Source organism: Sus scrofa, chromosome 7 (genome assembly GCF_000003025.6).
Source record: "Sus scrofa isolate TJ Tabasco breed Duroc chromosome 7, Sscrofa11.1, whole genome shotgun sequence".
NCBI classification, from domain to species: domain Eukaryota; kingdom Metazoa; phylum Chordata; class Mammalia; order Artiodactyla; family Suidae; genus Sus; species Sus scrofa.
In genome coordinates, this window is record NC_010449.5 from 60,853,451 (window position 1) to 60,870,241 (window position 16,791).

At 42.6% G+C, this 16,791-nt stretch overlaps 1 protein-coding gene across 2 annotated transcripts; it reads right to left on the minus strand.

Moving 5' to 3' along the window:
- Window positions 427-12,238, minus strand: TMEM202 (transmembrane protein 202). 2 transcript variants are annotated; one of them, XM_005666174.3, is made up of 5 exons: window positions 12,022-12,238; window positions 11,446-11,701; window positions 2,319-2,468; window positions 1,841-1,972; window positions 427-1,068 (listed from the first exon to the last, which is right to left on the minus strand). In XM_005666174.3, exons 1-5 carry the CDS (start codon window positions 12,100-12,102, stop codon window positions 872-874), a joined length of 816 nt encoding a protein of 271 aa, XP_005666231.1. In that variant the 5' UTR covers window positions 12,103-12,238; the 3' UTR covers window positions 427-871. The 2 variants fall into 2 exon arrangements, 1 of the variants encoding a protein (XP_005666231.1); XR_002345846.1 differs by lacking the exons at window positions 11,446-11,701; window positions 12,022-12,238 and having other exon boundaries at window positions 867-1,068; window positions 1,841-1,931.

Consider the following 16,791-nt stretch of genomic DNA (forward strand, 5'->3'; position numbering starts at 1 on the left):
TCTGAACGAAGAGGGGGGCTCTGGAGCCAGTTCCCGTATAAAAAGAGCCCAAGGACAGATGAGCTCTCTCATTCTGCCCTCTGCTTTCCCTTAGCAGTGTATTCAATAAATCTCTTCTAATTTACTTCTAAAAAAGCCTCTCCCCAAACACAAAACCAAACCAAACCAAACCGAAAACAAGAATCTGATGGAATCTATGGTCCTCTTCACAGAAAAGAGCATACAAGTTTTGTACAGTGTCAGAGTTTGTAGACACTTGGTTAATGCTTCCCCCAGCCTGGAGAGAAGTATTGGGTTTACATAATAGCCTATAAGGGCTTTAAATGACCAATCCTTATGAGAAGTGGGATTTCATAGATTCCTCAGAATCTATCCAGCACCTCTCAACTCCTCAGGGTGGTAGATATCATCTCTATTGTTGTTCATTCCATTTCTCCAATTCATATTCAACAATGTTGTCCAAATGCCTTCTATCCTGAGTATGCCCAAAGCCACACATGATAAAGAAAATTTCAAACAGAATTTGGTGTCATTTTTCTTCATGGACCAGAATGGTCCATGAGATCCCTGATGCCCAGAGAGCTCTGATCCACGTACCACATCTTTTGCTAGTTTCTTTCATTTACGACCCTAAACACTGATGTTTTCTTTCAGAAACCTTTTCTTAAGTGAGTTTTCATTACTTTATGACTGTCATACACATTTTGGATGCAACATACGCAAAGGACATTTCATCAGCTTTAATGCTGTCTCCTTCAGTAACATGGACATGATGTTTGGAGAGTTTCCTCCAATCTGCACAATTACTCCCTACTCAGTTGGCTTCTCCCCTGTTTTAAAGACAAGCAGTAGCTGGGTTGTCCTATCGCCGTCACAGTTCTGCACTTGGTAGTTTTGTCTCTCTTTCACTTGTAGATTCTATCGGAGACCTTAACTCCTCATCTTCAGCAGGCGATACTGTAGTCACTGGACCAATTCCCAGCCTTGACTTCTCTATGGGGACTGCAGAGACATTTTGATCAAGGGGAGGAGCTCTGGAAGTTATGTAGTTGAGGAAGAAGAGGATCCCTAAGGGAAGAGAAGAATTTGAGATGAGTTTCAGTAGACAGGTGGTCTTTTGGTTTTTAAAAATCTTGCTCATCTTTTACATACTCAACTCAAAAGGCCTCTTTTCAGTAAAGCCAACCCACCCTTCCCCACCAGGGTTGATTCCCTCCTGTGCTCCTAGTTCATTATAGTATTTCTCATGTGGTTAGGACAAAGCTTGAACCTCTTGGATGCAAAGCATAGTTCCACTACTTTCTGCATGGTCTTGAGCAAGCTACTCAACCTGTCTGTGCCTCAGTTAGTGGTACAACAGATTATGAATTCTAGATTTCCAGACTCCAAAATTCATGATTTCTTTACCATACCACAGTGCTTCTCCACATACAAATGTTTTTTGGGTTTTTTTGTTTTGTTTTGTTTTGTTTTTTTGGTTTTTGCTGTTTAGGGCTGCATTCGTGGCATATGGAGATTCCCAGGCTAGGGGTTGAATCTCGGAGCTACAGCTGCTGGCCTACACCACAGTCACAGCAAAGCAGGATCCAGGCCATGTCTACAACCTACACCACAGTTCACAGCAACACCAGAACCTTAACCCACTGAGCAAGGCTGGGGATTGAACCCGAAACCTCATGCTTATTAGTCGGATTCGTTTCCCCTGAGCCACAATGGGAACTCCTAAATGTTCTTAATAGGAACAGTTAGTGCTTCTATTTCTCCTAGATTCCACCTCCCTCTCAAGAACTGATTTCCCCTTCCATCCTTCTTGCATAAGTCAGGGAGGGAACTGACTCACCTGCAAATGTGTATAATAAGTCACTCCCCCAGGTAAGATAATAGGTCCATAGTAAATTTGACTCCATGGCACCCCTAGTATGCTCACGAACCTGTGCCAGAAATAGGATGAGGCAGAGGAGCAAGCAGATAGCTAGGACCAGAAGAAAATATGTCACATCCCATCAGTGTCTTCAATTTGCCTTGACCGCCACCCCCAACTCTTCTACTTCCAGACACCATAATGTATGGAAAGGATCAAAGGGAGAAACACTGGGGGACTGACCAAAATGGGAGACAGAAAGGGTCTCTACTTCTTCCCCGGCATAAGTCAACTAATCCATGTTTTATACCATAAGACAGGGGAAGTAACTGGCAACTTGATGTGATATTGAAGGAGAGAAAAAGGACAAGAAAAAGGAGGATGAAAGCCCCCACAGAGGAACTTTGGTCCCTTGACAATTTTACCATGGTGTTATCTTATCAGTCTAGGTCTGTACCTGAGATGAAGGTGAGCACGGATACCTTCAGATCCAAGTTAGCAGCCATGCTTTCTCTTTTAGGGAGGCAAGAGCGCAGGAGCCAGACAAGGACAACAAGTATGGTAAAGACAGAGATGAGGAAGAAGGCCCTGGAATATTGGAGGTAATCTGCCAAGGAGAAGAAGAGAAAGGCTTGGTTAGTCCAGTGGGGAACCTCTCCTTAAGAAAACCAGACAGGAGTTCCCGTCGTGGCGCAGCGGAAACAAATCCGACTAGGGACTGTGACGTTGCAGGTTTGATCCCTGGCCCCGCTCAGGGGGTTAAGGATCTGGCCGTGCTGTGAACTGTGGTATAGGCTGCAGATGCGGCTCGGATCCTGCGATGCTGTGGCTGTGGCATAGGCCAGCACCTGCAGCTCCAATTGGACCCCTAGCCTGGGAACCTTAATATGCCAAGTGTGCCACCCTGAAAAGCAAAATAAATAAATAAATAAAAGTTAAAAATCATTGCAATTCTCCCTTAAAGTAAAAAACAAAAAAAGTTTTTAAATTAAAAATAAAACAAAAAATAAGAAAACCGGGAGTTCCCATTGAGGCACAGGGGAAATGAATCCGACCAGCAACCATGAGGTTGTCAGTTTGATCCCCGGTCTTGCTCAGTGGGTTAAGGATCCGGTATTGCCATGAGCTGTGGTGTAGGTCGAAGACGCAGCTTGGATCTAGTGTTGCTGTGGCTGTGGCACAGGCCAGCAGCTGTAGCTCTGAGATTCAACCCCTAGCCTGGGAACCTCCATATGCTGCAGGTGTGGCCCTTAAAAAACAAACAAACAAACAAACAAACAAACAAACCAGACAGAGTCTTAGAGAAGGGACTTGCTAAGTGGCATCCAGGGCCTAAGTAAGGATCTTTTTTCATAGTTCTTCATTGATACTTGAATTTTTTACTATGAAAGCAAACCCTTCACTGTAAAACTAAAGATAATATGCAAACAGTTGTACATTAACACATTAAGCTGGACATAAATTAGTTTATGAGATGTGACTATAACATCACAACATAAATTTAAACTTTCTCTTGTTCCTAATTCTAATTCTGAAAGTAATACATGTTCATGGAAGTAACATAAATGTCAATTGATAGATGATTGGATAAAGAAGATGTGATTATACACACACACACACACACACACACACACACACACACACATACATAAAATGGCATACTACTCAGCCATAAAAAAGAACAAAATAATACCATTGGGAGCAACATGGATGGACGTAGAGATTATCATACTAAGTAAGTCAGAAAGAGGAAAACAAATATGTGACTTATATGTGGAACCTAAAATTTGACAGGAGTTCCTCTTGTGGCTCGCTGGTAACGATCCTGACTAATATGCCGGTTTGATCCCGGGCCTCCGTCAATAGGTTAAGGATCCAGCGTTGCCATGATCGTAGGTTGCAGATATGGCTCGGATCTGGTGTTGCTGTGGCTGTGGTGTAGGATGGCAACTGCAGCTCCAATTCTACCCCTAGCCTGGGAACTTCCATATGCCGTTGATGTGGCCCTAAAAAGACAAAATAAAATAAAATAAGATACAAATGAACTTATTTATGAAACAAAAACAGACTTACAGACGTAGAAAACAAACTTATGGTTACCAAAGGGGTAGAAGGATGGGGGGATAAATTAGGAGTTTGAAATCAGCAGACACAAGCCACTACTTTTTTTTTTCCCTGAGCCACGACGGGAACTCCTACAAGTTACCACACTTAAAACAAATAAACAACAAGGTCCTACTGTATAGCACAGGGAACTATATTCAATATCCTATAATAAAACGTACTGGAAAAGAATATGAAAACGAATATATATGTGTGTGTGTATGTGTATGTACAACTGAATCACTTTGCTATACACTAGAAACTAACACAACATTGTAAATCAACTATACTTCACCTAAAATTTTTTTTTGTAAACTTAAGAAATAAACAAAAGGAATACATGTTCAATATAAGCACTGGAGAGACTACAAAAGTACCAAGAAGCAGGAAGAAAATCAGCCACAGTCCCACTACCCAGAGACAATCATTGCTAGTATTTTATTTGATTTCTTTCTGGTATTTTTCTATCCTCTGTGCATAGTGAATACAACTCTAAATTTTGTGGGGGTTTCTCTCATGATCTTAGGGTAAGATTTTCCCCAAATCATCTGTTGTAAACATCGTGTTTTTCTTGGCAACACCCACGGCATGCAGAAGTACCCAGGCCAGGGATTGAACCTGCATCACAGCTATAACCAGAGCCACAGTAACAACAATGCATGATCCTTAATCTGCTGAGCCATGAGGGAACACCCAACATCATTTTTATTTTTATTTATTTTGTTTCTGTTTTTGTTTTTTGTCTTTTTGCCTTTTCTAGGGCCGCTCCTGCAGCATATGGAGGTTCCTAGGCTAGGGGTTGAACAAGACCTGCATCTGCTGGCCTACACCAAAGTCACAGCAATGCGGGATCCAAGCTGTGTCTGCAACCTACGCCACAGCTCACAGCAATGCCAGATCGTTAACCCACTGAGCAAGGGAAGGGATTGAACCTGCAACCTTATGGTTCCTAGTCAGATTCGTTAACCACTGTGCCATGACGGGAACTCCCAACATCATTTTTAATGGCTACAAAAGAGTCTGTCAGAGTTCCCATCATGGCTCAGTGGTTAACGAATCCGACTAGGAACCATGAGGTTGTGGGTTCAATCCCTGCCCTTGCTCAGTGGGTTAACGATCCAGCGTTGCCATGAGCTGTGGTGTAGGTTGCAGACGCAGCTCGTATCCTGCATTGCTGTGGCTGTGGTGTAGGCTGCCGGCTACAGCTCCAATTGGACCTCTAGCCTGGGAACCTCCATATGCTGCAGGAGCAGCCCAAGAAATGGCAAAAAGATCCCCCCCCCCAAAAAAAAGTCTGTCATCTCAACATATTTCCCTTTTTTTTTTTTTTTGGCTTTTTAGGGCCCCACCCACAGCAGGTGGAAATTCCCAGGCTAGGGGTCAAATCAGAACTATGCAGGCCTATGCCACAGCCACAGCAACTCGGGATCCAAGACATGTCTGCAATGTACACCACAGCTCATGGCAATGCCGGGTCCTTGATGCAGTGAGCAAGGTCAGGGATGGAACCCACATCCTCGTGGATACTAATCACATTCATTTCCACAGTACCACAATGGAAACTCCTGATTTTACCATTATTGGAGTTTGTTTCCATTTATTTTTTCTCTTTCAAATGTATCTGGAATGTACAGTCCTTGTCAGCCTGAGACAACAAAATGAAGTCACATTTACCTTAACTCCCATATTGTAGTGATTTCAAGCCCTCATGGATTGCAGGAACTTAACACCCCGCAAATATCTCTTCCCTCCTCCCAGCCCCAGAGTCTCTCAAGGTCCCATCTCACATGTGTTTGAGGAGAGACCTTGCTCCAATGCTCTGACCCAAGTGTGCTAACACTCCTCCTTCTCTCTCTCATCTCTTGGCTCCAGACTCTGCTCTTTGGCTCTGCCTCTGCAGCCTGGATGCTGGTAAGAGAGAAGACGGGACACACTAACCTTACTTTTCACTACCACATCCATGATGTGGAATAGATCCTTCCCTTGATTTCCCCGGCAATGTTTTACAGAAGATTTAAGAAATAGAGTAACTCACAATTACAAGTAGATGTATTCTTTCTGAGATACCGCAGGCCCATCAATATCTTCAACATCCTTTATAGGGTGCTTCCTTGTCTAGCTTATTTTCTGTCTCAGTGTAACAACGGCCAGCTCATCCACCACTGAAAGCTCTCTAAGCACATCTATGCCTAAGGACTGAAATCCAACTTCCGAGTAACCCAGAGAGAAGAGTATCAAGCTTATCCCAGTCTATGATCTGCCTCTTAAGTTTTGTTTTGTTCTCTAGAACACACCACTGGCCAACATGATCAATAACAGTAGTTTCCATTAAAAGAAACCACACTCCTACCCACAGAGGTCAGTTCTTTGGCCCCAACAAGTTATCCATATTAAAACCTGGTAAGCCAAGGGCAGCACATTTCCTGAAAACCATGTCATTCAGAGTAAGAGCATATGTAGTCAGTCAGAACCATCAGCCTAGATTGAGCTGCATGAAGCCCAATGTCTTAAGTATCTTTTGCAGTATGTGGCCCACAGTCCTCCATGGGCCCTAGAAGCTCTTGTCTAGAGCTCTGGACCCTTGATTATAACTCCCTTGATTACAGCTAATAGGATTAAGGAAGGGTGTCTGACCCTGTTGGACAAATTTGATTCTTATGCTTGGATATCTGGATTTGGGACTGATTGATGCTAATTTCCCCTTTTGCTTGCTTGAACCAAGAAGATATAAAGCTAGCCTGGGATATCACTTTTCGGGCACTTATACACTGATAAACAGGAAAGACTGAGCTGCAGAGATAAAAGAAAACATCAACAAAGATAAGTGACAAAGGAGCTCTAGAGAGACTGCATGACTGGCTGGCTTGATTTTGTTTGAGATCACAGCCTCCTTTGAAATCCTCTAAGGTTCAGAAAACTTCCTGCCTCTGGGAGCCTATGAGATTCTTTTAAATCTTTATAAATAAATTCACTCTTTAGTTTATGCTAGTTCGAATGTGTTCTGATATTTAAAACACAAAAGAGTACTTGCTAAGATATCCAGTCCAACTCCTAGACATGTTACAGTCCAGCCTTTCTTCTACCACAAGGCGAAGACTGCTCCTTCGTGTTCTTATTACAATCTGCTCTGTTTTAGCTCCTCTTCTCCTGAAAACTGCATAAACAAGATCACCCATAATTCCAAAGGAAAAATTAAAGTTTTGCAGCCTAGTATAGTCTGGCCCCATGAGGAACCAAGACTATCAGTCATAATGATATACAACACATTATCTAGGCAAACTAAACACTTAGCTTCAGAGTCTAAAACAGCCGCATTCAGTTAACTTCATCGTTTTTTTTTTTATTTGTGTAACGAGACAAAGTTCTGAAAAGTGAATTCAAACCGTTATCTGCTCTTAGACATAACGTATTTCAACTTTTAAATAACAGTTTGTATAGCAGCTTACCCACTAAAGTTTCAAAAATTTTAGGACCTAAGTCCAAAACAAAAGACCCTATTTGTACATATCGGTAAGAAACCTTGGTTCAGGAGCTCCCACTGTGGTGCAGCAGGTCATAGATAGACCCAGTGTCGTCTCCGTGATGGTGTGGGTTTGATCCCTGACCTGGCGCAGTGTGTTAAGGATCTGGTGTTGCCACAGCTGTGGCATAAGTCACAACTGTGGCTTGGAATCAGTCCCTGACCCAGAAACTTCCATATGCTGCCAGTGCAGTCAGAAAGAAAGAGAGAAATAAATAAATAAATAAATACATACACACACCTTGGTCCAGAGAAAGAAGTGCCCTAGATATAAGGAACACCAATGGGGGTCTCTTGTATGCAAACATTTCTGAAGCCTTCCCTAAAGACATGCATCAGTTGCAGGAACAGCAAGGCAAGGCTCCCAGATAATGAAGGCGATGAAACTAACACCATGGGAAGAGAGGGGATGTCAGTTTCTATTTGGAGAGAAGTCTAAATCATTTGTGAAACTTGGCAAGATCCTGGTTTTCAGAATCATCCCGGTCACTGTTTCTGCACTTCAGAGCACCGTTAGGTAGGATGTAAAAGCTACCCAGATTAGAGGGGATGCTACTCAACCAGAAAGCAGTAGTGTTTCTCAGTGAATTGAGAAACCATGTGGAAGTTTGTAACTGATGGACAGGATCTCCTTCTACTATTATGAAAGTAAAACTTTGCCCAAGAGTTACTGAAAAGTGGGAGGTACAGGACTATAAGCCACCCCACACTTGTGAACAAATAGGTTTGCTTCGCACTTGCTGCTCTTCTCTTTTAAGGCTGTTGACACCCTGGAAGGAAGCAGTGGAGAAGCCAAGATGACATGAGAAGAAAGAGTACAAGAAAGAAGCCACCTGGCACTCAGGTGCTCCAAAGGGGCTCCCCTCACTTAACTCTAGGTCCTTCAGCAAAAATCAAAGCTGGGATAGGACAGCAGTGCTCCCAAAGGATCTAGTCCCTTTTAACTTTGAAGGAGGCAGACTGAAGGGATGGAGGTGGGATGTAGAATTGATTTTGAGGGTGAGGAATGTGCTATTGGAGATAATCTTTTTCAACTAAAATTAAACCTCCATGCTGCTGCCATTGTGCCTTCATTCTAGACGCTCCATTATGTAAGGTCAAGACCAAACTCCCCCGGATTGAGGAAAAATGCCCAAAGGAGGTGGTTTTGGAAAGGAAAAGATGCTGGATGGATACCTAACACCCTGAAGAGGAAGCTTTGAACTCTGCTTAGTATTTAGATTCCCTTGCAACAGGTTGGTATCAGAATAAAAATCCCTACACAGCTTGTGGGTGATGACTGTGTGATGGTTCCTGGGGTCCTGACTCTGAACCAAAAGACCAAGGCTTTCTTCCCCACCCTCAACAAAACAGTTCAGGTTATTCTCTGTGGCAACACATTCTTTTACATTATGGTCTGATCTCACCTATGCAATGTGGGAAATTAGAAGTGTCTGTTTCACATTGAGACCTAGTAGTAAAAGTGAAGGATGGTGTCCTTTACTCCTCATCCTTTCTTCATCCCATGAGCAATAGCTACAGCACAGGGGCCATCAGTTACCTAGAACCAGGTGAAGTCAGAAGAGAGGAACAGGAGTTCCCTTCATGGCATAGTGGTTAATGAATCCGACTAGGAACCATGAGGTCATGGGTTCAATCCCCGGCCTTGTTCAGCGGGTTAGGTATCAGGCATTGCTGTGAGCTGTGGTGTAGGTTGCAGACGCAGCTCAGATCCTGTGTTGCTGTGGCTCTGGCGTAGGCCAGCAGCAACAGCTCTGATTTGACTCCTAGCCTGGGAACCTCAGTACGCTGCAGGTGTGGCCCCGGAAAAGACCAAAAAAAAAAAAAAAACCAGAAGAGGATCAATAGCCTGAAGTGAGTCGAGGACAGAAAAACAATGGTCTGAAGTGAGTCACATTCTTGAGCCTGAGAAAGCCCCAGTGAAACTCTCAGAAATGACTGGGGACACGATGGGACAGTGGGATAAATTCTTGCAATTCAGTCAGCAAAAGTTTGAAGCTTTTTTTTTTTTTTTTTTTTGTCTTTTTAGGGCCACACCTGTGGCATATGGAAGTTCCCAGGCTAGGGGTTGAAATGGAGCTTCAGCTGCTGGCCTACACCACAGTCCCACAGTAATGTGGGATCCAAGCTGCATCTGCGACCTACACCACAGCTCTCGGCAATGCCGGATCCTTAACCCACTAAACCGGGCCAGGGATTGCACCCACATCCTTATGGATCCTAGTCGGGTTCATTACCGCTGAACCACACTGGGAACTCCAAGTCTAAAATTCTTGAACTTTGGCAGTAATGTATTTGGGTAACACCAACATTAATGTCATAGGCTGATGAGACCCGGACATGCTGACTACACTTGGGGAATTCCTTATGAGATCCGTATTGCAGACTGATCACTAACCCTAGAAATAGGCCTATATAACATTGGAAATAGGATGGATACTTGACTTATGATTGTGTCCTTAAAGACTCACTTAGTTAAAGAATTAACAGTTGGCCTCAGGTGAGTTCAAGGCTCCAAGAAATAAGCTATTTGCTGATTATTTAAGAGACAACATTTCAAGATTTTGACTCCTTAAAGATTTAAATAATAGCCTCAGGGCCCGAGGTTTAGCTTGGGTACTCAGTCACATAAATAAAATGGCAACTTAATTTTTATGCCTACATCTCTTACTCAGTATCTCTAGAAATGAAATTAGCAATTGTAAATCTCTGGATGCACATAACCACATTGCTTTGGTTGTACCTATTTACACAATCCCAGCGCGTATGGGGGGTGTGCAACGTTGTGCGTTGCCATTTGCAAATCTCTGTGAATGTCATGATCGAGAAATCCTATCTCATCATTCATTTGGTTTGCTGTTATTTAATGACTGATTGAGGTTAAAGTTATTTTTCCTATGATTATTAGACATCTGTAGTTTCTGTTTTGTGAATTTTCTATTTACAAAAACATTTATTGGGGTATTCGTCTTCATAATAATAATTTGTAATCTTTTTTTATATATTAAGGCCATTAACCTTTTATCTTTTATATTTGTTGCACTTATTTTCTCCAGTTTTTCTTTTTAGTTGAATATGCAGTTGAATTGTCTGCCTGCCTTTGAATTTAGTTTCTTCCCAAGATCTTGTTTTAGGATCCTGAGTCTTAGTTCCAAACACCCACAGCCCATGCCAAATAGGTGAGGCTCTACCTCAGGGTTGGCCATAGGTACCCCCCTTCCTGCCACATTCTGAAACTCCTATTTATCTAAGAAGGAGAAATAAACATTTACTCATGTTATTTATTCTTTCACAATACCTCTTCCTTTGTTAAAATGTATCTCTTGTGAATGTTTGGGAAACTGTTGAGTGTAGTTATATCTTTTTTTTTTTTGTCTTTTGAAGGCCGCACCTGCAGCATATGGAGGTTCTCAAGCTAGGGGCCAAATCAGAGCTGTAGCTGCCAGCCTACACCACAGCCACAGCAAGACTAGATCTGACCTACACCGCAGTTCACAGCAACACCGGAGTCTTAACTCACTGAGTGAGGCCAGGTATCGAACCTGTGTCCTCATGGATGCCAGTCAGACTCGTTTCCGTTGAGACATGATGGGAACTCCTGCAGTTGTATCTTTCCTCTATACCTTGGTTCTGATTGAAAAACTCATGCATATGATATTTCCTAAAATACGATGTCTTGCATTTTCAGATTTACTTAAATTCACATAAAACTGGATGATAATTTACTCTCTAAATAGCTGGCATTTCTTACACTATATATCTGACATGCACTCAACTCCTCTTCTACTGCTAGCAGAACAAGCTGACCTTGAAAGTTCAATCTGATGGAGACTGAGACACTTTGCTTTATCTCCCAGCTAAGAACAATCACTTTGATTTCTGCAAGCTACATTAGAATAACAATCTCTGAGAAAGCTCTGAGAACTGTGGGGCCTATGGCATTCAATTTAGTGGCACTCACAGGGTGGCTTGGGGGTGTGGCTCCAGCACAGCTCATGGTCGCATGAGATCCAGAGTCCTGCATAGAGTTCAAGGCCATTCTTGATCACCAGGAGCTGCACCCAGTTCAGTGGGGACACGAAGATCAGCATTAGGAGGCTAAAACCACAGAGGCCGCTACAGAACATTCGGATGTAGGCGTGTGTCTGATCCACATGCTGTTGTCGCCTCTCGGGTGGCATTGAGGCACTCGGATGTTTGTTGGTGGGGAGGGTAGGCTACAAGGATGAGGGATGAGGAAGATATTGCCTACCCAAAAAGACAATCCTTGATCCCCGGGGTCTCCTGCTCTTCTCCAGCTCAAGTATCCCCATGTGGGTTCTATTTGTGGCTATCTTTCCCTACCCCGTCTATAAAAACCGGACATTTCAAGATCACCTTTCCCCTATCTTTAGGAAACTCTGGGCCCACCTTTAAGTAAGTCTACTTCCTCCCATCTTCCTCCATCCAGACCACTACTAGATGGAGCTGCTGTGGAAATGATATCATGATGGCTATTTATTCTCCCTGCAGAACCTACAATTGGGTACTGCCTCACCCTTCGATAGTTCCTGTTCCCCTTGACCTTGGGAACCTCGGGATTGTAGAAGGTAAAGGTTACTTGTTCTTCCCGCTCCATCTTGGCAGCCAGTTCACTTTCTAACTGTCACGGAATCTGTCTCACCACTGCCTTATATACACCGGCAGAATCAAAAGAAACCATAGCACAGATCCCATTTCTGTTTCATATTCTGGGTCTGGTCAGACCAGCAAAAAATAAATAAATAAATAAATCATTACATTTTACGCATGTGCGTGTATGTGTGATGCTCCTCACCCTCCCTTCTCTGACTCCTCCCAACTCCTTGATTAAATAAATCTACAAATATTTTTTCAGCAGTTGTTGTGGGTCAAGCTTTCTGCTAGGTCCTGGGATATACAGATAAATAAGACACAGTTCCCTAAAAACAAATTAAAAAATGTAACTCAGGACAGGGAATTTGCCAGGGCCTGAGATGCATATGACAAAATAAGCATTTATTCACAGCTAACAGCTGTCATTCACTTACTTTAAAAAGCAATGTGGGGTCTTCAGTCTGTGCTACAGGCTCCAATTCCAGGCCCATGGGGTCCCAGGGGAGCATGGCCACAGCCAGTGGACCAAGTGCCTTACTCCATAGACCACTACTGGATGGAGCTGCTGTGGAAATGATATCATGATGGCTATTTATTTTCCCTGCAGAATCCCAAAGCTCTGCTTTTGCACTGAAGGCCTTCAGTGTGGAACTGGCTCAAGCTGGTTAAAGACTCAGTCTCTGTGAAAACAATTGGACTGATGCGAATGCAGTTTTGGAAAAAAAAATGTGGCCTATATATACCATGATAATCCACCCCATCAGCCTGTGGCTAATGAACCACAGAAGGTCTGCGCACCAGCAGAGCAGGCCTTGTTTCTGGGCCCCAGACAGACTTCACAGATCCCCAATAAGGATGGCAAGCCAGGCCCCCACATGGGGGACTGAGAAGAAAAAAATGGATGGGAAGCTGCTATGAAAAATCGTAATTTGGGAGTTCCCATTGTGGCTCAGTCATTAACAAACCTGACTAGTATCCATGAGGACTTGGGTTCGATCCTTGGCCTCTCTCAATGGGTTAAGGATCTGGCGTTGCCATGCGCTGTGGTACAGGTTGCAGACGTGGCTTGGATACTGCGTTGCTGTGGCTGTGGTGTAGGCTGGAAGCTGCAGCTCCAATTCAACCCCTAGCCTGGGACCTCCATACGCCGTGGGTGTGGCTCTAAAAAGACAAAGACAAAAAAAAGTCATAATTTAGGGAGTTTCCTTTGTGGTGCAGCAGAAACAAATCTGACTAGTATCCTTAAGGATGCAGGTTCAATCTCTGGCCTTGCTCAGTGGGTCGGGAATCCAGTGTTGCCATGAGCTGTGGTGTAGGTCTCAGATGTGGCTGGGATCCTGAGTTGCTGTGGCTGTAGTGTAGGCTGGCAGCTGTAGCTTTGATTCAACCCTTAGCCTGGGAACTTCCATATGCTGCAGGTGCAACCCTAAAATGCAAAAAAAGAAAAAAAAACCCAAACAAACAACAACAAAAAACAAACAAACCATAATTTGACCTCGCAGTGGATCCTAAAAGTCATTGATGAAGGAGAAAAAAAATGTGGATGAGAAAGCATATTATAATGTGCAGAAACTGGAAAATTGTGCTGAAAACACACAGATATCTCTTCTTGTTCTTTTTTGTTTTCTTTCTTTTATTTTCTTTTCTTTTTTGGCCACACCATGGCATGCAGAAGTTCCTGGGCCAGGGATTGAACTCATGCCACATCAGTGACAACTCAGGATCCTTAACCCACTATGCCACAAGAGAACTCCCAGAGTTCTCTTTTTTAACGCTGGAAATACTGGGTGTAAAGGATCTTGGTGCAGACCATACTGTAAGTCATACTGGAAAAGCACAAGGCATTGTTGTATACTTAAGAGCAATGTCCTATCATGATAGCACAAGAATGGTGTTCCTTCCCTTTTATATTTGCATGTTTGACAAATACATAGTGTTTCACGAGAGAATTTTCTACAGAAGAACCAAGAATAAAAATGGGAGAGACATAATCTATGTCAGAGTGGGTTAAGATAACTGCAACATGTTTATCTAACAAAGGGCTTGTAGCAAGAATACATTAAGAACTCTTAAAAGTTGGGAGTTCCCGTCGTGGCTCAGTGGTTAACGAATTGGACTAGAAACCACGAGGTTGTGGATTCAACCCCTGGCCTTGCTCAGTGGGTTAAGGATCCGGCGTTGCCATGAGCTGTGGTGTAGGTCGCAGACACAGCTCGGATCCTGCATTGCTGTGGCGTAGGCTGGCGCCTACAGTTCAGGCTACCGCTCTGATTAGACCTCTAGCCTCCATATGCCGCAGGGCTCTTCAAAGTGAAGGGGAAGGAAAGCAAAGTATTAGAGAGATGAAAAGTCCTTAATCGTTATTTTGCAAGATATCAAAATGGCCAATAAACATACAAAAAGGTGCCTAACTTCATTAGTCATCAGAGAAATGCAAATCAAACCACAATTATCACACAAGTGCAATTATCACTACACTTCCATCAGAATGGCTCAAAGGAAAAAGTATTGGCAAATATGTGGAGCAACTGGAACTCTCCTATGCTTCTCTTGGCAGTGTAAATTGGTATCATCACTTTGGAAAAATGCTTGGCAGCATCTGCTGGAGCTGAGTAAACACATGCCCTCTTCCTTGCAAGTAGGTATGTAATAGGAAAGTGTCCTTACATCCACCAAAAAGCATGTATTATAACACTCACAGTGGCACATTTCATAATAGTTCCAAACTGGGATCTACTCAACTGCCCATCAACAGAAGAATGGAAAATTGGGGTACATTCATACAACGAAATAGCACACAGCAATATGAACCATCTATAAGCACACTGGAATTTTGGATAAATGTCATGAACCCAATGCTGAGCAAAAGAAGCTAGACACTAAAGGGTATGATTCTACTCAAATTGGGTACAAAACGGGCAAAACTAATCTGTGTTGTCAGAAGTCAGAACTACTCGGGAGTACCCGTCGTGGCTCAGTGGAAAAAAATCTAGCATCCACGATGAAGCAGGTTCCATCCTTGGCCTCACTCACTGGGTTAAGGATCTGGTGTTGCCGTGAGCCATGGTGTAGGTCCCAGACACGGCTCAGATTTGGCCTTGCTGTGGCTGTGGAGTAGGTCGGCAGCTATAGCTGTGATTCGACCCCCTAGGCAGGGAACCTCCATATTCTGCGGGGAGGAAAAAAAAAAAAAAGTCCGAAGTACTCTTTGGAGAAAGATGACTAGGGACTAGAAGGGGATAAGCAAGGGACTTTTAGGATGCTAGAGATGTTCTGTTTCTTGATCTGGGCACTGATTATCAGAGTTCTATACGTATACTTCAATAAAAAGTTAAAAAATAATTTAAACATATCAAGAATATATATCTTTTAAAATCAAGAATCTTAAAATGTATCTTTGGTAACTTCACCTCTAAGAATCTATAACATCAATATTTTATTATTAGGGCTTATTTACATAACCTCTTATCTACTAGAAACTCTGCTAGGTGCTTTGCATACATTAATCCAATTGCTTTTGTGAATCAATTTTTCTATTTTATTTCATAATTTGTTATTGTTAACATGAAAATAAGCTATCTTTTTGTTTTCTTTTCTTTCGTTCTTTTCTTTTTCTTTTTCTTTTTTGGCTTTTTAGGGCCTCATCTGCAGCATATGGAAGTTTCCATGCTGGGGGTTGAATCAGAGTTGCAGCTGCTGGCCACAGCCACACTAACAGCAATGCAGGAACTGAGTTGCCTCTGGGACTTACACCACAGCTCTAGGCAAGGAACCTTAACCCACTGAGCGAGGTCAGGCATAGAACCTGCATCCTCATGAATAGTAGCTGGGTTCATAACCTACTAGGCCACAACAGGAACTCCTAAGCTATCTTTTCTTATGTATTTATGTTTTGCTAGGGTATTTGATTAAATTATTTTAATTTCAATCATTTGTTCAGATATTTTTCTTGAGCTTTCTAAGTAAACATCGTCTCATCTGCAAATATTGATAATTCTCTCTCTTCCTTTATAAAATGTGTTTTATTGCACTGATTGGATAGTGTTTATTAAGAGTAGTGGGCAACCTTATCTTGCTCTTGACTTTATTTTTTTTTATTCTTATTTTTTATTTTTTGTCTTTTTCCCTTTTCTAGGGCCACTCCCACAGCATATGGAGGTTCCCAGGCTAGGGGTCTAATTGGAGCTGTAGCCACCAGCCTACACCAGAGCCACAGCAATGCGGGATCCAAGCCGAGTCTGTGACCTACACCACAGCTCACGGCAACGCCGGATCCTTAACCCACTGAGCAAGGCCAGGGATCGAACCTGCAACCTCATGGTTCCTAGTAGGATTCATTAACCACTGTGCCACAATGGGAACTGTGATTGCTCTTGACTTCAATGAAACTGACTATGGCTTTTTGTTTCATATGTACATTCATTTTCATGTTAATGAAGTTTCATTCTATTTCTATTTTATATTTCTAATTTAGAAGAGATGTATCAAATTTTTTAATCCATTTAACATAAACACTGCCTTTAATACACTTCCTTTTGTTTATCTAGTTTCACGTTCCTGTAATAAAATGTTTGGACAGGATACATTATTCTGATATACTTCTAGGCATATTTGTTTTTATAGTTGGCCCAAGAATTATTTAGAATTTTTTTTTTTTGTCTTTTTGCCATTTCTTGGGCCGTTCCCGTGGCAT